The 21992-nt window shown below is 40.1% G+C and overlaps 7 protein-coding genes, 4 non-coding genes and 1 pseudogene across 12 annotated transcripts; 9 read left to right on the top strand and 3 right to left on the bottom strand.

Moving 5' to 3' along the window:
• The first annotated feature begins 773 nt into the window (after window positions 1-773).
• On the top strand, window positions 774-1456 carry F41D3.12 (annotated as a pseudogene). Its single transcript has 3 exons — window positions 774-867; window positions 1013-1164; window positions 1215-1456. Coding segments are annotated over exons 1-3 (488 nt in total).
• A 786-nt stretch (window positions 1457-2242) lies between these two features.
• Window positions 2243-3637, top strand: F56H6.1 (N-acetylgalactosaminide beta-1,3-galactosyltransferase; the record flags this gene model as incomplete). Its single annotated transcript, NM_060700.1, has 5 exons — window positions 2243-2343; window positions 2391-2450; window positions 2504-2933; window positions 2990-3247; window positions 3503-3637. 5 exons carry the CDS (start codon window positions 2243-2245, stop codon window positions 3635-3637), a joined length of 984 nt encoding a protein of 327 aa, NP_493101.1.
• Window positions 3638-4289: 652 nt separating this feature from the next.
• On the top strand, window positions 4290-6419 carry F56H6.13 (Carbohydrate sulfotransferase). Its single transcript, NM_001375226.2, has 7 exons — window positions 4290-4394; window positions 4451-4512; window positions 4556-4698; window positions 4742-4873; window positions 5784-5918; window positions 5976-6133; window positions 6187-6419. The coding sequence occupies exons 1-7, from the start codon at window positions 4292-4294 to the stop codon at window positions 6396-6398; spliced, it is 945 nt and encodes a 314-aa protein (NP_001361878.1). The 5' UTR covers window positions 4290-4291; the 3' UTR covers window positions 6399-6419.
• A 348-nt stretch (window positions 6420-6767) lies between these two features.
• F56H6.16 lies at window positions 6768-6954 on the top strand. Its single transcript, NR_000144.1, has one exon. It is a non-coding gene; the product is annotated as a small nuclear RNA F56H6.16 (small nuclear RNA).
• A 595-nt stretch (window positions 6955-7549) lies between these two features.
• On the top strand, window positions 7550-10338 carry F56H6.2 (DUF268 domain-containing protein). The gene is made up of 7 exons (NM_060702.2): window positions 7550-8312; window positions 8368-8506; window positions 8563-8766; window positions 8833-8953; window positions 9644-9854; window positions 9909-10045; window positions 10112-10338. Exons 1-7 carry the CDS (start codon window positions 8221-8223, stop codon window positions 10327-10329), a joined length of 1122 nt encoding a protein of 373 aa, NP_493103.1. The 5' UTR covers window positions 7550-8220; the 3' UTR covers window positions 10330-10338.
• Window positions 7610-7796, top strand: F56H6.14. The gene has a single exon (NR_000142.1). It is a non-coding gene; the product is annotated as a small nuclear RNA F56H6.14 (small nuclear RNA).
• Window positions 9225-9430, top strand: F56H6.17. Its single transcript, NR_050641.1, has one exon. It is a non-coding gene; the product is annotated as an Unclassified non-coding RNA F56H6.17 (non-coding RNA).
• Window positions 9243-9429, bottom strand: F56H6.15. Its single transcript, NR_000143.1, has one exon. It is a non-coding gene; the product is annotated as a small nuclear RNA F56H6.15 (small nuclear RNA).
• Window positions 10339-11470: 1132 nt separating the features above from the next.
• On the top strand, window positions 11471-13234 carry F56H6.4 (Carbohydrate sulfotransferase; the record flags this gene model as incomplete). Its single annotated transcript, NM_060704.1, has 7 exons — window positions 11471-11609; window positions 11865-11911; window positions 11960-12102; window positions 12367-12498; window positions 12543-12683; window positions 12840-12997; window positions 13044-13234. The coding sequence occupies 7 exons, from the start codon at window positions 11471-11473 to the stop codon at window positions 13232-13234; spliced, it is 951 nt and encodes a 316-aa protein (NP_493105.1).
• gmd-2 (GDP-mannose 4,6 dehydratase 2) lies at window positions 13224-14958 on the bottom strand (the record flags this gene model as incomplete). Its single annotated transcript, NM_060705.3, has 6 exons — window positions 13224-13353; window positions 13401-13810; window positions 14029-14359; window positions 14404-14616; window positions 14777-14887; window positions 14938-14958. 6 exons carry the CDS (start codon window positions 14956-14958, stop codon window positions 13291-13293), a joined length of 1149 nt encoding a protein of 382 aa, NP_493106.1. The 3' UTR covers window positions 13224-13290.
• Window positions 14959-15321: 363 nt separating this feature from the next.
• Window positions 15322-17370, bottom strand: bgnt-1.6 (B3GNT1, Beta-1,3-N-acetylGucosamiNylTransferase 1, homolog). Its single transcript, NM_060706.2, has 9 exons — window positions 17116-17370; window positions 16878-17070; window positions 16732-16831; window positions 16477-16681; window positions 16357-16428; window positions 16187-16303; window positions 15788-15881; window positions 15530-15666; window positions 15322-15480 (listed from the first exon to the last, which is right to left on the bottom strand). The coding sequence occupies exons 1-9, from the start codon at window positions 17283-17285 to the stop codon at window positions 15402-15404; spliced, it is 1167 nt and encodes a 388-aa protein (NP_493107.1). The 5' UTR covers window positions 17286-17370; the 3' UTR covers window positions 15322-15401.
• A 1385-nt stretch (window positions 17371-18755) lies between these two features.
• F56H6.7 (Glycosyltransferase) lies at window positions 18756-21839 on the top strand (the record flags this gene model as incomplete). Its single annotated transcript, NM_001375227.1, has 14 exons — window positions 18756-18983; window positions 19035-19149; window positions 19199-19321; window positions 19366-19444; window positions 19492-19570; window positions 19618-19724; window positions 19768-19932; window positions 19978-20298; window positions 20347-20629; window positions 20753-21125; window positions 21168-21339; window positions 21386-21505; window positions 21556-21690; window positions 21740-21839. 14 exons carry the CDS (start codon window positions 18756-18758, stop codon window positions 21837-21839), a joined length of 2400 nt encoding a protein of 799 aa, NP_001361862.1.
• Between the last annotated feature and the right edge of the window lie 153 nt (window positions 21840-21992).

A 21992-nucleotide genomic window follows, 5' to 3' on the forward strand; every position in this document is an offset into this window, starting at 1 on the left:
ATTTCGAAGTCGGTAGCTCTCTTTTTTTTGACCAAATATATATTTACATGGAACAAAAACTGGCAAACTCTGGAAAAGAGAGGTTTTGTCCAAGTTTTGCCCAGTTTTGCCAAAGCTTTGAGCAAGGCAAGTTGTTTATATTCTGCCCAAGAGTTGTTTTTACCGAAACTTTGCCCAAATAGCTTTGACCAAGCTTTGCCAAAGAAGTTTTGCCCAAACTTGCCCAAATTGGTCAGTTTTGCCAAATCTTGACAAAGTTTTTCACGAGTTTTCCGCAAGTTTAGACGATTTCTGATCCAAGTTATATCTTGTTGGGCAAAACTGGGAAACTTGCCTATTTTTGAGAACACAGTTCAGAAATTAGCTTATCAAAATTTTATTCACACTTTGTCAGTAAAATTACCTAATACATTCCCAATTTTCAGCACCTTCGTCTACATTCGGCTGGTGGATTGGGTACCTATCAAAAAATCAATCAGCAGTGTATTATCGAGACATACGGGAGACTAAGGATCAGGTATATCACTACATCATTCATTTTTCAGTAAAAAAATATTTTACTTTTCCAGGTGCAACTTCAAATGACCAAAGAGGACTTTTACCCGCCAACCTGGAACAAACTCGTAATTCCATAAACTTGCGTTTCCGTTGCATGTTTTATGATCCTTGCAATAAATTATTTATGTATTTATTCCTTGTTCTCCGTTTAAACTACAGGCGCCGCAAGTATAAAACACACAGACTCCGCATGGAAAAAACCCCGGTGTTGCAGTATGTCCTCGCTTTCAGCACGGTTGTACTTGTTCCTGATTATCTGGCAATTTGCCGGAGCTATTGATATTTCCTCGAGTAGTGAATCTTGTGAAGGTAATTTTACAGTTAACAAGAGGTACATTTAGAAGAAGAGATGTATATTTAAATGGTGGGAGGCCTCATGGAGGTGGAGGTGGGGGAGGATCAGGAGGATCAGGAGGAGGTGGTGGTAGAACAATAGCTAAAAATCTTTTCAAAGGATTCCCCTCTGGATCCTTCCAGAGAGGTCAGAGGATCCTCCTCTACGCCCGTCCAAAGACTGGGCCAAACGCTAGTCAAATGACCGTAAATCTTTATGCCTACAATCAAAACATCCTCTTCCATTTCAATCCAAGACCTGAGGAAAATGTGGTAAGCACTTCCACGGAAGCATGATCCTTTCCCAAACAGAAAGTATTGAGGTGGTCCGAAGCACGAGCATCGGAGGAGTCTGGCAGGCTGCTGATCGTGACGGAGGGTACCCATTCGCAACGGGAGTTCGATTCAACTTAACCATCGTCAACGAGGCGGCTGGCCTTCAGATGTACGTGAATCGGAACTTTTTCGGGGCGTACCGGCATCGCACGGAAAATCCATTCAGAGCCTACGTTTCTGTGTCAGCTAGCGGTGCAATGGATATTTTTGGGTTGGTAGTGGTGTAATTTGAATAAACCGATCTTGTTTCATTTTTCCAGTTTCGATTTTCAAATAAAATCCAGCAATTAGTTGAGAATCTGATCAAAGTACAGAGCTAGTTTGTTTGAGATAGATAACAATCTATTCAAATATTTAATTCAGAAAAAGGCTTCAGATTAATATCTCACAATGACAGATTTGCCACCGGGATATCGTTCCTTTGTTCTCCTGATGTGTTTGAGATAATAGACTTGCAGAAGTGTTTTGTGAAATGTCTCTAATGATAATTATGCGCGGAACCCCAAACGTGTCGGCTGCTTCCAAATAACTACTTTTCGCACTACGCACTAAAAAAAAATCTGTATACAAATTAGTCCCTAAAATGACTCAAAATTTCTAAAATAGTCCTGATTGTTAAACACTGTGTGGTTAGTTAAAAGATAACGTTTAGAACAAATTGTGAATAAGTGGATTCATAAATGTGAAAATTACGGTCGGTTTTTCAACTTTTTGCTCTTTTCCTTGAACATTTTGAGGTACAAAGTCGATTTTGCATAGGTTTTTTGATATTCTGGATCCAAAATTAGTTTTCCATAAAAAAATTTCAGGAATGTCCTAAACCCTTTAAACGAAGAGGGTCCCATAGCATAGGAAAGAATTAATCTTTTATGTTTTAATCGCGCATGAAGAACAAGATCAATTTCATGCAAAACTAGCGCGCAATAGTGCTAAAAGATTCTTATCCCAGATTCAAATCTTCCCACGACGAAAAGCTAAAACGATTTAATTCACTATTTTCCCCAATATTTCCCCAATGGCTGCCACTTTTGAGCGTTTGGACCAGGTAGCACTTCTTGCACTTGTAACAGTTGCCGCTTTGAATTATCAGATTTTTACCTATCAACGGAAGTTTTTGTAAGTATGAGAAAAAGTTTATTTTTCAAAACAAAGTTCCATTTCAGAATGCCTGCCGAGCTCTACACATATTTCCCCGCCATGATTCATCAGAAATTTTTTCCTCCGTAAGTCTCCGTAAACTAAAAAAAAACTGCAGGTGCAAATCTTACTAATTCAGAACTCGGAGCATAGGAAAGCTGACCCCAGGAATTGTGCATTCAGCTTCTGCCCTAGAGCTTCCTTCCACCGGACAACTCTTCTGCTTTGTGGAGACTTCCGCAGTGCATTATGATGACCGTGTACCATCAATTGCGTCTACGTGGCTTCCGAAATGTGACAACGGGCGGTTCTTCACAAAAACTCCACTTCCAAACTCTAATATGACTTATTCTACAGTATATTTAAACCTGAAGGACTCCTACTACGACTTGTTCCGAAAAACTACATTTGGATTCTATTACTCTTATATGCACATTTCAAAATCCTTCGATTGGTACCTAAAAGCTGATGACGATACTTATTTCGCAATGGACCATTTGAAGGAGTACCTGAGCACGCTGGATCCTACAAAGCCACTGTACTTAGGCTATGTTCTGAAACCGTATTTTGTAAGTTATTATTTTGTTATTATGCTTACAATTAACCTCAATAAAAATTTTTAAAGAAAAATGGCTACAACTCCGGAGGTTCCGGCTACATACTATCCAACGCTGCAGTGAAACTATTCGTGGAGAAGCTGTATCACGACGAGTACACATGCCCCTACGATTGGGCAGAGGATCGTGGAATGGGCAGATGCATGGCTCGAGCCGGGATTTTCCCGACTGATACCAGAGATGATAAAGGGCTGAATCGATTCATGCCGTTCAAGCCCAGTGAGCTCGCCGGAGTTGGGCCTGAATGGCATTATTATCCGATGGAGGTAACGTGTTGGTCGATTTTGCATAGAACTGCCTGGCTTAACCTAAGCCTAAGCGTCAGTCTGAGCCTAAGCCTAAGCCTAAGACTAGGTCTAAGCTTAAACCTAAGCCTTAACATAAGCGTAAACCAAAGCCTAAGCCTACAATTGTAGTAACTTTTCATCTACTATTTAGTAGTAATTAGTAGTAGCTTAGTATTAGCTTCAAGCTTTCCAACAAAGGGTATTTTAATTCCGGGTTACAGATAATTTTTCCAGGCCGGTCAATATGCATCACAGAAGTTCGTTTCCCTTCACCGCCTCCCTCAGGACATGATGATCTCCCTCGACGATATTCTCCACCCAAAGCTGGGCAAACGTGTATATAATCCGAAATTTGTGAAACTTGATTAGTTATTTTATACGTTTTTGTACTACCTTGATTCAGTTTGATAAAGAAGTTATACATGCATACGTACATACTTTAATAAATCTTATCTATCAAAATATATTTATCCTAATAAAAAAAGTGCTGGCAATTTCTAATTAAAGTTGCAGAGCCCGCAGAGTTTGTCTAGGAGCTCTATAGGTCTTTCCAAATAGAATTGCGGGCTCAGAAAAGAGCACCCGTCTGGGAGCATATAATATTATACAATTGCAAAATTAGCATTTTTCACAGCTGGTCAAACACTATTTTTCACACCAAGAATGACGTATGTACTAAAACATTTTTTGTACAAAGTTAAAATAATACTACAGATTTTTTCTTGACACCCTTTTTAGCTGAAAATTCCAAAAATCTTGATACTTTTCCCTACATTTCAGAGATGTTTTCTGATATGAAATATCTATAAAATTTTCAAAGAAACTATATGAAAACTATTTGTCCCCGGAAAGCTTTTCTCAATTCACAATCTACTTCCCCCATCCAGACAAGAAAAATCCGATACCTATCGTGTTTTCTCCAAACAACATCCTTCTCAATTGAAGATAACAAATCTACACTTGTCTGTCCAAAATTTAGAAATAAAGACGCTCACATATTGTTTGTTTGAATTCTCTTTTGCAATGATTCAAATCACCCAACAATACCGCCGGCTTGCATTTATAATTTCTTGCATTCTCGGGCTCCTGGTTTACTGGAAAATGTTCAAGAACAATTATATTGAAGGTAGGAATGCTGGGAAGCAAAAAAAAAAAAAATTTATTTTCTAATGTTTTTTCCAGAAAACATTAACATGACACACGACTTTATAGTTCCATTCATCAATTATGTACCTGGATTTTTTGTGAGCACTTTTTTTGTCTTTACATTCATTTAAAAATTTCCAGGTCTCCCCGGAAAATAAGCTAGTTGCATGTGAAATTCGAAAGTCTATGTCTCAACTGACAACTAATCTCATGTGTTTGCTGTACAATGAAACCCAATTTGTGGCAGATAAAAACACATTAAACGATACCTGGGAAGCCCCGAGGTAAGTAAAAAAAGCTATAAATTTTGCAAGCATGCATTTCCAGGCACTGTATGCAAGAACATAGCTTTACAAATTTCTCTGATGATCTCAAGAACGACACGGATACTGTGAAATTTGCATTTATTCGAGACCCTATTCGCCGGTTTTTGTCATTTTACCTAAACAAGTGTGTTGAGTAAGTGAGATTTTCATATGAGTGGGCTCATGGGTTCCTGGCTTTCTTCACAGCAGAATACAATGTGAGCTAAAACCCGCAAAAAAGTAGATCAGTCTGTAAGACTACATGAGTACTACTACATGAGTACTACTGTAGAGATTAATTGCATAGTGGCAGGGATAGCTCAGTCGGTAGTTGTGGGCGCTGACAAGCAAGAGGTCACGAGTTCAAGTCCGGCGTAGGTTTACACATACCGTATTTCTTCTATTAGTATGGCCTCCCTATTAGACTTGCACTCCCTATTAGTATTGCACCTTGAACACCCTCCGAAAATTAGTATTGCACTCCCTAATAGTCTTGCGTCTACTTTTTTTCGGTGCAAACCCGCCTCACTAAATTTGAGATTTTAACAACATTTTTTGCGTCGTTTTCAACAATTTTCGTGAAAATTTTTATAACATTGAAGTTATTGAACTTTTTTGTTGCAATTTCAATCAAATTTTCTGAATTTTTACATAAGATTCGAGTTTTTTCAGAACAAAAATAGTAAGCTCGAAGTCAGAAAAATGCTCTGAAAATTAGTATTGCACTCCCTAATAGTCTTGCACTCCCTATTAGTATTGCAAGCGAGAAGACCATCGAAGAATAGTATTGCAGCCATATTAATAGAAGAAATACGGTATGTTTACCTGACTAGGAAGTGGAGCAATTCAGGACCGGATTATCAGCCACAGTCCCCGGCCCCAATCCATGGCTGGACTATAGGTTACAGTCCTTTTACGTGGTCTAAACTAAAGCCCAGTAGAAGCACCACCACTAATTGTAGTCCTTCAATATATATAGTTTAACCATTTTTCATTTGTACTCTAACAATATTGTAATACTGTCTTATGACTTATTCTACGATTAGTTTTCTCACTGATTTCAGCAAAAGCGAGTGCTACGATTGTGGAAGTGATATGAGATGCGTTGTCGAGAGGATCTACAATGGGCTGTGGAATATTCAAAATGATCGGAACATGACTTTTATACTTATGGAAGCCCATGCGGCGCCACTTTCTTGGTGAGAAAGCGCCTTGAGCTCACAGGTAAAGGATCACAATCATTTTTATGGTTACAGGAACTGCGGCTTTAACGAGGGAGTCTCGAAATGGGAGCTGCTAATGATGGGGTCAGATTTGGACGAGAGAACTTCATCGACAACGAAACTGGCAAAAATTTTGAGGAAGCAAGGGGTCAGGCACGAGCTTGTGGAGAGCATTGAGAAGGATATTTTGAGTGAGTAGAGTTTTTTTTTTCAAACTTTAAATCAAAAATTGTCATAAATTCAGAAGGAGAAACCGCTCACTCTACATTCAAATCAACAAACCGCCTGGCAGCCGAGAAACAAATTCGCGAGGACCCAGTCGTTCGGTATTTCCTGCACAAGATCTACTTTTTCGACTATGTCGTGTTTCCCTTCAAACGTGACGTCTTGGATCCTGAATACCGATCGATTTTTGCGACGGCTCCAGCGAAAGTCGATATTAAATTTTTTGTTTAATTAATAAATATGGTTGATTTATTTTTTGAAGTTTTAGATGCGGTTCGAGTGTTTTTACCAATGTTAAACTATCTGGTGATTAGAAGGTCTTAAAGCTTAAGAGTTCACAGTTCGTACAGATAAAAGATTTAACAGGGCTATCATGCGGCAAAATTGCCGAATTTGCCGTTTGCCGAAACCGTAAATTTAACCTCCTTCGTTTGTAAAACTGAATTTATTTCGAACCGATGCGTGTACGTCTGGCAACCAGCCTCTGTCTGCGCCTCCACCCTCTCCCAACTACACTCCGTCATTTCATAGTAGCACACGCGCGCCCATGATTTGTCAGTACACCACTCCCCACTACTCCTGCCACCTCGATCGTTCAGTATCGCTTCTTCGGCTTATTAGCTAAGATCAAAGTGTAGTATCTGTTCTTATCGTATTAACCTACGGTATACACTCGAATGAGTGTAATAAAGGTTATATGATTTTTGGAACCTAGGGAAGACTCGGGGCTTGCTCCGACTTCCCAAGGGTCGTCCTGGCGTTGCACTGCTGCCGGGCTCGGCCCAGTCCCCGAGGGGACAAAAAAAGTTCAATTAAATATTGGAAAGAATAGAATATACGATTTGCCGGATTTGCCGAGTTGGATGACTATAGCCCAGGAAATAATGCAAATTAAATTTTCAAATTTTCCTAATGGGGTTATTCAAGTAATGTAGCAAAATGTATTTAAATACATTTGTGACGTCACAAATGTATTTAAATACATGTTTTTATATACTTGAATATAGTTGTGACGTAATTGTTCTACACTTTTTAATTTTCCGACATTACTTGAATAACCCCATAGTGGTTAGAAAGTTTTTGTGTTTTTCAAGATATGTTGAAGTTTTTTGTAATACAATAAATATGCAGCTTTCTTTTACCTGACTCTGAATATACCATTTTTCCGGCAAATTCGGCAATTCAGCAATTTGCCGGTTTGCCGGAAATTTAGATTCCGGCAATTTGCCGGAAAATCGTTCGCCGTCCACCCTTGAATTTACCCTCCTTCGTTTGTAAAACCGAATTTCTTTCGAATAGAATGCATGCACGTCTGGCAACCAGCCTCTGTCTGCGCCTCCACCCTCTCCCAACTACACTCCGTCATTTCATAGTAGCACACGCGCGCCCATGATTTGTCGGTACACCACTCCTCACTACTCCTGCCACCTCGATCGTTCAGTATCGCTTCTTCGGCTTATTAGCTAAGATCAAAGTGTAGTATCTGTTCTTATCGTATTAACCTACGGTATACACTCGAATGAGTGTAATAAAGGTTATATGATTTTTGGAACCTAGGGAAGACTCGGGGCTTGCTCCGACTTCCCAAGGGTCGTCCTGGCGTTGCACTGCTGCCGGGCTCGGCCCAGTCCCCGAGGGGACAAAAAAAAACGAATTTAAATAATCCGGTTGATACGTTGTGGAGTTTTTGACCGAAACATTCTATAATGGACAAGATACAAAAATTTGTAAAATTAAAAAAAAAGGATTTGAAATGTCCTTGTTGCCATACCTCCTGAATTTTTATGAACAAGTAAGCTCCGATAGTTTTGATGAAAGCCCGAGAAGGCCTGCATAAATTATGGTGTTCAATTTGTTGAGTATTGTTAGTACTACTGGCTACGGTAACGAAGACAACGACCTGATTGTAATTAGGCCAATCTCTGAAAAATTTCCAAAATTTGGAAATGTCGCTATTCTCGTACACTGTGAAAGGAAAATCTGGAAGATCCTCTATCCAGATTTCAAATCTTTCTTCACAAATCTCAGGAGGTGGTGGGAGATCAGCGATAAAATGGCCATTCTCCATTCTTCACTTTTGCCCAAAATGCTTCGGTGTCTAGTGGGGAGTGCAATTGTCGGATTTTTCATTATTGCCTACTTTTTGTGAGTTTATATAGTTCATTTGTTTTTGTTGTGTTATTCTAAATGTTTTTTAAAGGTCCAAAAATGGCGGAGAAGTAGAAAATTACACTGTTGAAACTACCCTTAATAAGGTGGAAATTGCTCCAAATGAACTGAAAGATTATCGTGTGAAAACTCATTTGGGAAGTGTTACTCTGGAAGAGTTGAATGAAAAGGTTGGCCTGAAATTTTTATTATTATTTAATAATTTAAAAAAAAATCAGAATTCCAGGTCTATAAGCCATTTGGATACGAAATTTTGCATCCAACACTGCCTGTGCCAACACTCCGAATGCTCAATGAGCCCACCTGCCAAAAAGTGTTCTCCAGTTGGCTTAAAGTATCGAAGGAGCCGCAACCAAAGCTTCCCCCTAAAAAGATACCAGACTCCAAAGCCAACGAGTTCTTGTTGAACGGATATGCAGCAATTGGAGATGTAAGTTCTTTCAGGGGGTTCTTTCAGGAACACTGCCTTTGTGAGAAAGAATCAGAACATTTTCAGTACTACTTCAACGACAAAAGCTCCACAAACCGGTCAAAACCGAGGTACTGGGATTTGATACCGGAAATGATGAATTATTCGAAAACCGAGCTTGGCGCTATTGGATATTATTCAGAGTCAGGTAAAAGAAAGCTGCATACTTATTGTATTTCCATAAACTTTGACATGTCTTGAAAAGCACGAAAACCTTTCTATACATTGGGAAAAATTGGAAATCTAATTTATAATTTTTCATGGACACTAGTGATCCTGAAGTAATACTACAGAACCACTGCAGTATCTGAAGATTATCCACCAACCCCAGGGGTGTGCGGCAAATCTCAAAATTTGTCGAGCTCGGCAAATCTATTTTTTTTTTCAATTTTCTAATGTTTCTAATATTCAATAGAAATTTTTTTGTCCCCTCGGGGACTGGGCCGAGCCCGACAGCAGTGCAACGCCAGGACGACCCTTGGGAAGTCGGAGCAAGCCCCGAGTCTTCCCTAGGTTCCAAAAATCATATAACCTTTATTACACTCATTCGAGTGTATACCGTAGGTTAATACGATAAGAACAGATACTACACTTTGATCTTAGCTAATAAGCCGAAGAAGCGATACTGAACGATCGAGGTGGCAGGAGTAGTGGGGAGTGGTGTACCGACAAATCATGGGCGCGCGTGTGCTACTATGAAATGACAGATATTCGGCAAAATTGCCAGGCTCGGCAAACGGCAAATTCGCCAAAATTACCGCACACCCTTGGCTCAAAACTCAATTTTTTTAAGCTACCGTAATCCTACAGTATCCCTATAGTACCCGATTAATTTCAGTGTCCCTATATCACGCTATGGATCATCACCGCCTGGATGGCTCCAGTGGACTTGTAGTTGGGAGCATGAAGCCTTGGGTGGAGGTTATGGCTCTGCGACATGGAGCCAAGAAGATTCTAACAGTAGAGTACAACACGCTGACGATCCCAACAGAGTTCCAAGATCGCCTCTCATCGATTTTACCAATGGATTTTGTGAATGATTGGGAGAAGTTTGTGATTTTCCATATGCTCTGAGCTTCCAATTGTAAGGTTCTAAATTTCAGGTACGCTGGGACATTTGATTTTGCGGCTTCATTCAGTTCCCTAGAACATTCTGGATTGGGAAGATATGGGGATCCTCTAGACCCGATTGGTGACTTGAGGGAGATGCTCAAAATTAAATGCATGCTGAATAAAGGGGGTATGTCTAGAGTTTAGAAAAAAAATAGGCCTAAAAATAAGCTTAAAAGGGTACTTAATTTTCAAGGAATCCTGTTCCTCGGCTTGCCACTCGGAATCGATGCGATCCAGTACAATGCTCATCGGATCTATGGCTCGGTTCGTCTTGCGCTGATGTTCTACGGCTTTGAATGGCTCGGCACGTACTCTGGTGGTCAAGAAGAAGCTTTTGATTTTGATTTGCAACAACTTGATAAGAAGCTGTTTGAATTGACGCAACATACATTGGTGCTGAAGAAGCTTTAATTTGTAATAAATATCTTTAAATTGTTGGCTTTTCTGGTTAACTGTAAAGAGAGCAGGGGGAAAGCAAGATAGACTCGAAAAGCTGAGCACACACACCAAATATCAAGGGGATCGTTATTACATGCTCACAATGGATTAGGGCTCCCAGCTGAGTGAGGCGCGGGCCTCACGCCGGCCTCACACCCGCCGACCTCGCGCCGACGCCGCGCGCCGCTGTGTGCGTGAAATGAAGTGCGAGAGGTAGTTATTTGAAGCGGCCGACACGTTCGGGGTTCCGCAGCTTAGCGTGAAATGAGTAGCTTGGTGTGTGTGCAACGTAGTGTGGAGAGGTGGTTGTTCGGAAGCGGCCGACACGTTCGCGGTTACGCACCTCACTATACATGCGGCGTGAATGACGCCGTGAGGCCGGCGCGGCGACAGCTGAGGCCGGCGGAGGCGCCTTTGCGGCGACCTCATGGGAGCCCTACAATGGATACATAGATCAATGTTTATTTTAGAAAACTCAAAATTTACAGTCAAAAAAATCTGAAAATTGTGCGAGAAAATTTGACAAAAAACCGGAAGTTTCCTGAAAACCAACTTTTATAAGCTTCTTGTTGGAAATCTGAAATTTTATAGTGTGCTTTATAATATTAACACTACTGAAAAAGGTACAAAAGCTGAAAATCTGAAAAGTAAAATTTTGAAGTGTGAAATTTCCAAAAAAGCTGCTGAAAATTGGATATTTCTTCAAATTCTAAAAAAAATATTAATAAAAAAAACTCAACTTTTTAAGAGCTGTTCTTGAGAAATCTAGTGATATTGGAATTCTGAAAATTACAGATAAATGATCTAAAAAATTGAATTTTCCAAAAAAAAAGATCGGAAACTGAGCGAATTGCCATAATTTGGAAATTTTCAAAATTGGTCTGGGTTCTTGGAAAATTTATATGGTTTATACAAGAATGCACTACATGAACCTATTGATTTCTAGAATCTAGACCAAAAAGTAATAAGCTCCGACATTTCCGAATCCAACATGTTCCCGATCTTCATTGTTCTCGTCGGCGCGAGCCATTAATATGTGCTCAGCTTGTCTCATATTGAGTTTAAACCTTTTTTCCAATCTTTAAAGCTTTTCAGTACTTTCCAAATTGGCAGCATGCAGCACGCTAAAATCTTTTTCGTCATTGCTAGTGTCAAATTTCTCATGATCCTCAGTATTCACAACTACACACAGATGAGCAAGACGTGTAAGCTTCGAACTGTAGCCAGAAAAACTGTGATGGAGTTTGAGGGAGGTGAGTGGTACACCCGGGAGATGTCGGGAGATGCCGGGAGTTGAAAAGTAACTGGTTTAGTGAAAATATAGAGGGTGGAATGTCTTGTCAATCGCAAAAAATATTAAACGTCGGGCTGTAGAAGTCTGAATAAATGCTTAGAATCTCTTGACAGAACCCGGTAAACGTCGGGTTCAGTAAATGGTTTGACAAGCGCCCGACATCTACCAGATCTCGTCACAGAACTAGCAAGACTTATGTTCATTCCAATTTCAGTTGAAGACTTCATAGTTCCATTTGTCAACTACACCAAACGATTCATGGTAAACTATCCTACTTCCAGACGCTAAGAACACACGTGAATGGTTCAGGTAGCCCCTGACAAGAAGCTCATCTCGTGTACACTCCGGAAATCTATGTCACAGCTAGCAGAGAACATAATGTGCCTGTTGTATGACGAGCAGCAGTATTTTGCAAACAGCCAGAGTCTGAACGACACGTGGAAGGATGAGAGGTGAGGATCTTGAGCACGAGCTGAATCTTCCTACTGATTAAAGGTTTTTAAACATACTGACTAGTAGTTATGATTTGCCAGGATCTTCAGAAAGGAGGCCTGGACTGAAAAATCTAATCTAGTTGCCATGTAGCACTTAGGATCGTAGGTACCTTTTAGGGTTCTACAAAGTATCACATCGATTCTGAAGTTCGGGATACGTCATACTTAGCCGGCCTGGCCCGGTTGCAACATTAGCCGTAGTCACCTTATCTTGTATTCCAGAAAATGCGAACATGACCGCTCCTACCTCAATCCCTCTGAAACCCTTCTGAACGATACCGACACGGTGAGATTTGCATTCATTCGGGACCCATTCCAACGATTCATCTCCTTCTACCTGGATAAATGTGTGCGGTATGCTCTTTTCTCTCCGAATTCCTATAGCTCTCCACGTTTAGAGAACAAAAATGTTACAACTGCGGAAACAATATGACTTGTGTGCTTAAAAATTTCTACTGGGGCTTGAAGAAGGTTCAGCGGCGATGGGATGGAAGAGAGCAACCGGAGTATGTGGAGATTCATGCGGCACCGCTTTCATGGTAGGTGTATTTTGAAGAGGCGATCTCCCCCCCCCCCCCCCCCACCATTTTCCAGAGCTTGGTTGCATACATGTGTGTACAGCTTGAAGCCATTTAGCAACATACATTGATCGGGATTAAAATTGAAACTGATGTATGTATATAGAGATTTTTCAGGAATTGTGACTTCTACAAGGACCTCTCAAAATGGCAACTGATACCTATTGGATCTGATAAAACCGAAAGAAGCTCCGCGATCACTCAAACGGAAAAGATTTTAAGAAAACAGCGAGTCAATGAGACCCTGGTGGATATGGTTGTGGATGGGATGAAGGGTAAGGAACTAGGCTTTGGGCCGTAGTTCAGGCCTCAAAATTTCAGACGGTGACACCGATCATTCCACCTACAAGTCTGCGCATCGCCTTGAAGCTGAACGGCAAATACGGGAAGACCCGTATATTCGAGAAATGCTGCATAAAATCTACTATTTCGATTATGTAGTGTTCCCATTTAATAGAGATTCGTTGGATCTGAAGTTTCAAGATACATCGTGTACAATACCTTTACCATGAATAGAAATTTTATGAAATTTATATAATTTTACGGGAAATAAAATGTTATTCTAAGCCTAAGCCATTGGATCTGCCTCCATCAACGCGATATCGCTAGCCACCATTTCTTTGACGAGCTCCTGGAATTAAAACAACTTATATTTGAGCCCAACTACAAGTTACCTACCGGAACAGTAATCTTGGGCTCCCAACCAAGTGTCTTCCTAGCCTTCGCCGGATTCCCCAACAAAGTCTCCACCTCAGTCGGTCTGTAGTACTTCGGGCTGACCTTCACCCTCACCACTCCATCCTGATTCTTCCCAACTTCATCGACACCTTCGCCTTCCCAAACCAACTGCTCTCCGATTTCCGCGAATGCAAGATTGCAGAACTCGCGGACACTGAACTGCTTCCCGGTGGCAATCACAAAGTCGTCTGGGGTGTCTTGTTGAAGGATTCTCCACATTGCCTCGACGTATTCTTTCGCGTGGCCCCAGTCTCGGAGAGCACTCAGGTTGCCGAGCTCGATGTGCTCTTGCTGGCGAAGACTGATTTTTGCAACAGATCGGGTGATTTTGCGTGTGACAAAGGTTTCACCTGGAAGTTTTGAAAATTAGCAAAGCTTTTACTGGAGTTTGTTTTTGAGCAGCAGTTAAATCCCTAGATAAAGCTTCAGTTCAAGTCGTAACTTAGCATGAGGCTTATGAAAAGTTCTCAGTTTGGCCTAGTGCTTCCATAGAAGGCAGGCCTGGCTTTAAGGGTCTAAAGGTCTGAACCTACAATATACAACTTTTCAAACTCTCAAAGTACCTTACCTCTTCTCGGACTCTCATGGTTGAACAGAATTCCATTACAAGCAAACATCTTATACGCCTCCCGATAGTTCACCACAATCCAATAGCCATACATCTTGGCGACCGCATAAGGGGATCTCGGGTAGAATGGGGTCAGCTCGCTTTGTGGGATTTCTTGAACTTTTCCGTAGAGCTCCGAAGTTGAAGCTTGGTAGAATCGAACTTTCTCGGTTAGACGACAAGCGTGAATGGCGTCAAGAAGACGAAGGGTTCCTACTGCATCGACTTCAGCGGTGTACTCCGGGAGGTCAAAGGAGACTTTGACATGAGATTGAGCGGCGAGGTGGTAGATCTGAAAATCGGTAGGTAAGGAAGTACTGAAGTGTCTCAATTCACCTCTGTCGGCTCAATTGTCGAAATGAGCTTGATCAAGCATGAAGAATCTGTCATATCTCCGTAGTGCAGGGAAAATGACGCACTTCCGTTATGAGTGACAGGATTTCCGTAGAGATGCTCAATACGAGCTGTGTTGAATGATGAGGATCGTCGGATGATCCCATGAACTTTGTATCCTTTGGAGAGTAGAAGCTCGGCAAGGTAGGAACCGTCCTGAAATGAAAAAGGTAACAAAAGTTTTATGAATTAAGGGAAATTTTAGGAAATTAAATCGGCAATTTTACGAAAATAAAAATTTCCGGCAAATCGGCAAACCGGCAGTTACCGCTCACCCCTGATATTTAATATTAAATTATTAAAAACTTAAAGTTACCTGCCCAGTGATTCCTGTGATCAACGCTACTTTCCGTTCTCTAAAAGCCTTCAACTCTGCAAAACTGCTCAATTTCACCTCCTGAATCTTCTCAATACATGATTCGAGACCCTGAAACACTGGAAAATTAAAATTATAAAAAAATGAATAGCAAAACTCACTTCAGCGTTGCGGGCTTCCATAGCAAAGGAAAAATTGAGAAGAATAGCCCGCGCGTCGGCTTTATATTCCGCATTTTAAGATAAACATCGGCGCAAAAATTTGTCGGGACGGGATGAAAAATGTTGGATGCACTTCTCTTTGTCAAAGGGACACCACTGGAAGATGGATATCGCCGAGAGATTCGAATCATCTCAAAACGTGTTCAAAACGGACTTTGCCAGAAGCACGTTCAAACACAATGTGACACGTGGCAGATGTGACTGAAATTTAGCCTTTGTTTAGTTAGTTTTTCGTGACAATCATTGACAATAATTGACAGGAATACTTACGGCAAAAACTTCAAATTGAAATGTCTGAAATTTACAAGTAAACAAATAAAAATCTTTGATTATCCAAAATTTATTTGTTCAAATTACAACGAAAAACAACTAGAATCACGGAAAAATTAAATTCAAATAAATTATCACATCTCAAACTTCCCGCACCGCTGAATAGTTCCCGGATACGCAGTATTCATCTCATGGACGTAGCGGGAGAATGCTCTGAAATTTTTTTTGTTTATTTTTCAAAAATATATATATCCTAAACTACCTATTCCTTCCATATCGCTTCGAGTGAGCTGTGACAACTTTCGAGTACATTGTGTCATCCTCTTTGATGCCTTGGTGAACATTGAATACGTGAGAGAGCAAGTTGAAGGTGTAGTTGGCTCGGCAGAGACCGTAGATCTGGAATCATTTGTGAAGATGGAAAATTTAAAACTTATAGATCGTTAGCCTGCACACGCTTTTTTTAAAACTCACACATCTGGGTTATCAGAGTACTGTACAAATTTAAAAAAAAACCAACCAAAGACTGCATGTCTCGGATTCTAGACGGAAAGTACTCGGCGTTGTACATGTCGTTCCGGTGAAGAATCACTTGCACTTCCCATGCATTTCCTCTGTAAGTAGTGGGCTACTTTTAGGCCAAACAAAAAGGTGGTAAAAAGTTTAGTAAAATAGGTATCAGAGTGTCCCATGTCGGTTCGATCTACTTAGATCTACAAAAAATGCGGGAATCGAGACGCAGAGTTCTCAACTGATTTTGCATGGTTAAGAACGTGCTGCCGTCACATTTTTGTGGGGAAAAAATTCCCGCATTTTTTGTAGATCAAAGCGTAATGGGTCAGCCTGACATCGCGTGGGTGCGTTGGTTCCCGTACTAAAGCTCACTAAATTATTTAGAACCAAAATCTTAAAAACTCACGAGTATGGAATTTCCCAGGCAGTCACTTCATTTTCTGTCTTCGAGGCGTGAAACCATTTTTCCACGTCTGGAATTTTATGCCCAATAAAGAAAAAATTGTGATGGAACTCGAATACTCTGGAATTTATCAGTTAGCAACTTGAACCACTTTTTATCAGAAATCCGCTCACTTTTGATTCTCAAATCCCATCTTCAGCTGCTCAACTTCCAGTGGAATCTCATCTTCGTTTGTCTCAAAACGTCTGCAACAAATTTGAAGTTAAATTTAAATCTTTAAGCTAAAAGCTAACCGAACTACCAAAACTTGTCTCTGTTTCCCATCAATTATGCGATTTGCGATTGGCTTCACTTTTCTCGCAAAATCAGAGCTCATTGTCATATCAGCGTCGACTATCAAGTGTAGATCAGAAGTTGCTCCACGGCGGGCAACATTTCTCATCAAGTTTATTGGGTAGATTTGAAACGGGGAGGTTATTTCTTTGAGGAGCTGCTTTCCTGGAAAAAATTCAGCTAAAATTTGGAACCTAATATGAAAAAAAACTTACGATTCCGACGAAATTCATCACAATTCACCGACACATCAGGAGTTATCACTGGACAATCCATCTGGGAAGGAGAAGTTCGGAACACATAGTGAACGGTGACCTGAAAGCTCAAGGTATTTTTTAAATGCCCAAAAAATTGTGCTCACTTTCTCCCCGAACTCCTTATCACACTGATGAAGCATTGCCACATATTCCAGAGCCTTCTGGGAGTGATAGTCAACAAACATCCCGAATGATATAGGCCCATCCCAGTTTGATGGCTTCTTCTCCACTACTTCAAGGACATCGGATGTCCCATGAATGGCAAGTGTCACAGGCTCCAAGCCGTCTTCTCGGAATCTGAAAATATTCAGGGATGCTCGGTGAAAAGATCAGACGACTCACTTTTCTGTAGCCTCCAGGAAATTGTAGCCAATGCAAAACTCATTTTCATAAAGTTCTATAGAGATCCTAGAAAGATCTTGAGAATATTTCTTCAAAAACCACAAACAAAGTAGAATTGAAAATAGGAGAAACAAAGCAAATGGAGTAAATCTTGAGGAAATCTTGAGCATTTTGAGAAAAAACTGCATGTAATATATCCAATAGTGTAATAATAAGCAAGCTTTATTAGAAAGCGAAGAGCAGTAAGAATGGTAATGTTGAGGAATGATCGAATATAGAGATCGTGGAATGAATATGTGGATAATACGTGTAATAATAATAATATGAGAGTTATAGAATTCACGTGCTTCCTTGTCGTCGAGTTGTCATCGCCAAGTAGTGCGAAATATTTCTTTAAACAACAGAGCAAACTGAGCAAATCTTGAAGAATATCGCAATTTGAAAGAAAAACTGCACTTTCGGATCGCTGCCGTGACTGTTCATTTTCTAGATTAGATGGCCGCGGAGAGATATCTAAGGAATTGGCTTTCAGTGAAAGACTAACCGGGTCTAACAAGTGTAGTTCCAGACCAGAATTCTCCAACTTTTTAGACTTTATTGGATATCGTACACTTTACTTGAAATTGAGCTAGAAATCAAAGATTTTTGAGCACCCTGATATGAAATAGTTTTCAAAATTTTTGAATTTTCCAATACTGACGAAAACCGCCAGGATGCCATGTGGACTTGCATAAGACATACTGAATTAGGCTTACTATTAGACTAAGGCTTAGGCTTCAGATTTGGCTGGACGAGGAGCGGGGAAAAAAGGAATTCCAGAAAATTCAAGAACTCAGAAAAATAAAAAAACAACTAAAAATCAGACATTCCAAAGTCGGGCGAAAAACCATGAAAAATAGCCCATCAGATTCAAAAAATACCGAAAAAGGGATTGGCGAGGGTTGGAAAGCCTATGCCATTCATTTCATATTGCTAGCCTATATTTCAAAATGGTTCCTATGAATTTTCAGGTGGTAAGTTCCAGAATCAAGCTCAGTTCTCAGAAAGCTTTGAAAAGCGAATAAAAGAGCACGAAATACCCATAATTTTATAAATATCATGTGCTACAGATTTTGTGGTCCCTCAAGTGAAATAAGCTAGCTTTTTTTTTCCTTTTTGATCTTCCAAACAATTCTCTCATCTCTTAGATATCCATCGTCCCGCGCTGTTCCACAATGAAACCGGCCGACGATTAGAATCTTCCCAAACATTTTTGTGCTTCTTTGTCTATTGAAATATGTAGTTTCTTGTCTTTAAGTTAACTTAAGCACAGAAGTAATACAAAGCTGAAATTATTTTATTCAGTTTTTTTCGGCAGAAATACAAACAACCAGAGTTGGGCTTTTCAGTGTGCCAATGATTTCTTTCCTTTTTTCAGAAATTCACAGATCGGAAAAACCTTCAAATAGAACAGTAATATTGAAAATAGAAAAAATACCATATTAAATGTGAAACCTTTAAGTAAAAAAGTTATTATTTTGGTGAAAAATTCAAAAGCCGACCCACCACCTGAGATAAGGATCTCCATTTGGAACTAGAAATCCTCCTCCTCCTCCTCCTCAATTTTTATTCCATTTTTTGGTCATTCATTCGTATCCGAAATGACCAAGCTTCTCACCCGGACTTTATTTTTGCTGGCCATATCTGCAGTATTATATGTGTGCTTTCTATTTTATAAGCTAAACAACAATTCTAATTTGCTTGAAGGTGCACAAAAGCCAGCATCTAGACTGCTTTACCAGAATAGAACAAATGAATTTCCTACAATTAAAGCCGGAAATCGATGGATTGTGGTGACAAGTGTTAGTCCGCCGACGGAGGATGTTAAGGTAGTTTTCTTTTTAATTCATCGGATCAATAAATCTTGGAGAAAATTTTAGAGACTTGCTGCAATTGAAGACTGGAATCTCGTAGTTGTGGGGGATACCAAGACCCCTTTGGATTGGCAGCTAGAAAATGTGCATTTCTTATCAGTTGTCTATCAGAAACAGCTACGTGAGTTTTGGAAAGCTTGATGGCGGTTTCAGCAGCTATAAATTTTTAGCATTCTCCCTGGTCACTGAACTACCTTACAAATCCTACACCCGGAAAAATATTGGGTACCTCTACGCAATTTCAAAAGGAGCTGAATGGATTTATGACACTGATGATGATAACAAGCCTTGTGATAAGTTTATCATAAAAATTTCCTGTAAATGAAGTAGCTTTTAAGGTTGGGACTAAAACAGTTTGATTATGAAGATCAGGTTTCCGGGGTACGGTTTCTCCCGCAGAACGCATCAGAGATAAGGTTAGTGGCATTAAAATTTAAATTACGAATAATTTTCAATATTCCAGCCAACGAATCTTCAACCCTTATCGGTTCTATGGAATGGATGGAATGTGGCCCCGAGGGTTCCCCTTGGAGCATTTTGAGGTGTTTTCTACAACTTTGAGTTATACCCTAACAAGTCTCCATTTTAGAAGCACACAAATGGAAATGATACTCAGGTACTTTGCTACAAGATGAAAAGAGCTGCTGTACAGCAAGGGCTTGTACATCATGATCCTGATGTTGATGCTATTTATAGGTAAGTTAAGCATACTCTATAGATTTTTCAGTTTCTTGTTAAGATTGTTGAATGCTGACAAGAATAGTGGATTAAATGTGGAATTTAACAAGTTTGCACCACCTATCACTTTATCAGTTGGGACATATTCTCCATGGAACTCACAGAATACACTATTCCATAAATCAGCTTTTCATACAATGTTCTTACCGACTACGGTGTCGTTTAGGTGGGTAATCGAGTCAGCTTAACTTTTTGTAATTCATAATTCCAGAACCACTGACATCTGGAGGTCATTTATCTCTCAAAAAATCCTGCACTTATCCGGACTAACTGTATCCTTCGTTCCGGCCAACGCAGTACAGTTCCGGAATGCCCATGACTATTTAAAAGACTTTAAAGATGAAAAGCAGGTTTATGAAGATTCCGGAAAAATGATAGAGTTCCTACATAATTGGAATTGCACTTTGAATAACTCAACAGTATTGGAGGATTGTATAGATCGGCTGCTGTATGATCTGGTTAAGGTAGGATTTTGGCTAGAGGACGACGCGAAGATGATGGAAATGTACCTGGATGACTTGAAGAATATGGGGTAAGCTTACGAAGTGAATAGCAACTTTGAGATCTTCAAGTATTTCAGATTCGAATTTCCAAAACTCATAGACAACACAGACTATTCCCCATCCACAAATGAAACGACTCGAGATGTAAACTGCCGACGGATGCATCTAGAATTTGATCTACTGAAACCAAGAGAAAACCAAAGCATTAAAAGAGCGGAGCAAAAGCTGAACTATTTCGGGGATATTGTGGATTGGTGTAATGAGACCGGGTATTCAAATCTATCGAATCAATTTCCATCGGCTACACAACTAGCAAAGCAGCATGGCGATACATACGTTTTCCAGAAGGATCAGAACAGCGTAAGTGAACTTTTATTTAAATATAATCTGATCAGGGATGTGCGGCAAATTTGCCGAGCTTGGAAAAATGTTTGAGATTTGCCGCACACCCCTGATTCCGATAGTGCATTGTGAAGTTTACAGGTTCTGATAGCTGTGAACAACTATCCATGGCAATATGGTATGGGATTGATCCAACGCCTTTATCAACCATACTTTGCCACAATCATATTCTGTGGATCCTGGTACCCGGAAAACTATCTAAACTTGGATAACACCACCTCTGTTATGCACCCCGTCAACTATATTCATATGAACCCCGCCGAAATGTCAAAAGGTGTATTCGCCTATCACTGTGTCACTCTTGTCAAGGAACTTCATCTGAGCAATGTTCAGGGGTACTTTTTGATGTCCGATGATACAGTCTTCAATATCTGGCAGCGAATCGACTACTCGAGAGTTCATCACTTACACGGCTCGACTAACTTTTATAACAGTTGGTCTCCAACTGAATATGGTAGGATTTGTTTTATTTCAAAGTGCTGAAATTTTATTTTAGGAATACAAGCCGCCAAAAAAATAATAGAAACCGTGAAAGCATCTACTGATCCAAAAGTTCTCACGACTTGGAAAAAATTTGACAATGGCCTGAAGCAATTTGCATATCACAATATTACGGATGGTGGAGAGGCCCAACTTTCGAGCACTCATGGAAAAAGTATTTCGGATTTGTGAGTAACTTTTCGACTGTATAAGCTTTTTAACTTGAAGCTTCAGCTACTACATACCTTCAACTGAAATCGACTACTATGCGGACCTAATGAGAATCTTCTACGACGGCGGACTATTTTTGGAGACCGCTGTAAACCGATTCTTAAGATCCGTTGATCATCAAACGTAGGCTTTATCCCGGAATATTTACAGAAAACTGAAACGAATCCTTTCAGGTCCCTCGCCGGATCATCCAGCTACCTTTGGGATGACAATCGGGCTCGGTGGCCTAAATTCTACAATAAGGATCTTGTAGGCTTGCATCCTATTAAGCCAAGCAAGTTTGGATATCCAGGAGAAGAACGAAAAGCGTAGGTGTTGAGGAAGTGTTTCGAAAAAAAAACACCGAAAATGTTTCAGATACTGCGCCACAGTCATCCAAACATGGTCTGACATTGTGTTCGGAGGATCGAGAAACTTCACAGTCAAAGATGATACTGCCAAAGAGAATTATAATTGAAAAATGTATATTTGAATGAATTTAGTGTCTTTTTTGTTGATGTTACACAGGAAATACAAGATCTATAGATTCTAAAAGGACATTCAAAGGAAGACTGTAGTCGAGGTTCACAGCTAGCTCGGAAGAAATGGGGGTTTAAATGAGCGCCTAAGA

The sequence above is a fragment of the Caenorhabditis elegans genome, chromosome I, assembly GCF_000002985.6.
Source record: "Caenorhabditis elegans chromosome I".
Lineage (NCBI taxonomy): Eukaryota > Metazoa > Nematoda > Chromadorea > Rhabditida > Rhabditidae > Caenorhabditis > Caenorhabditis elegans.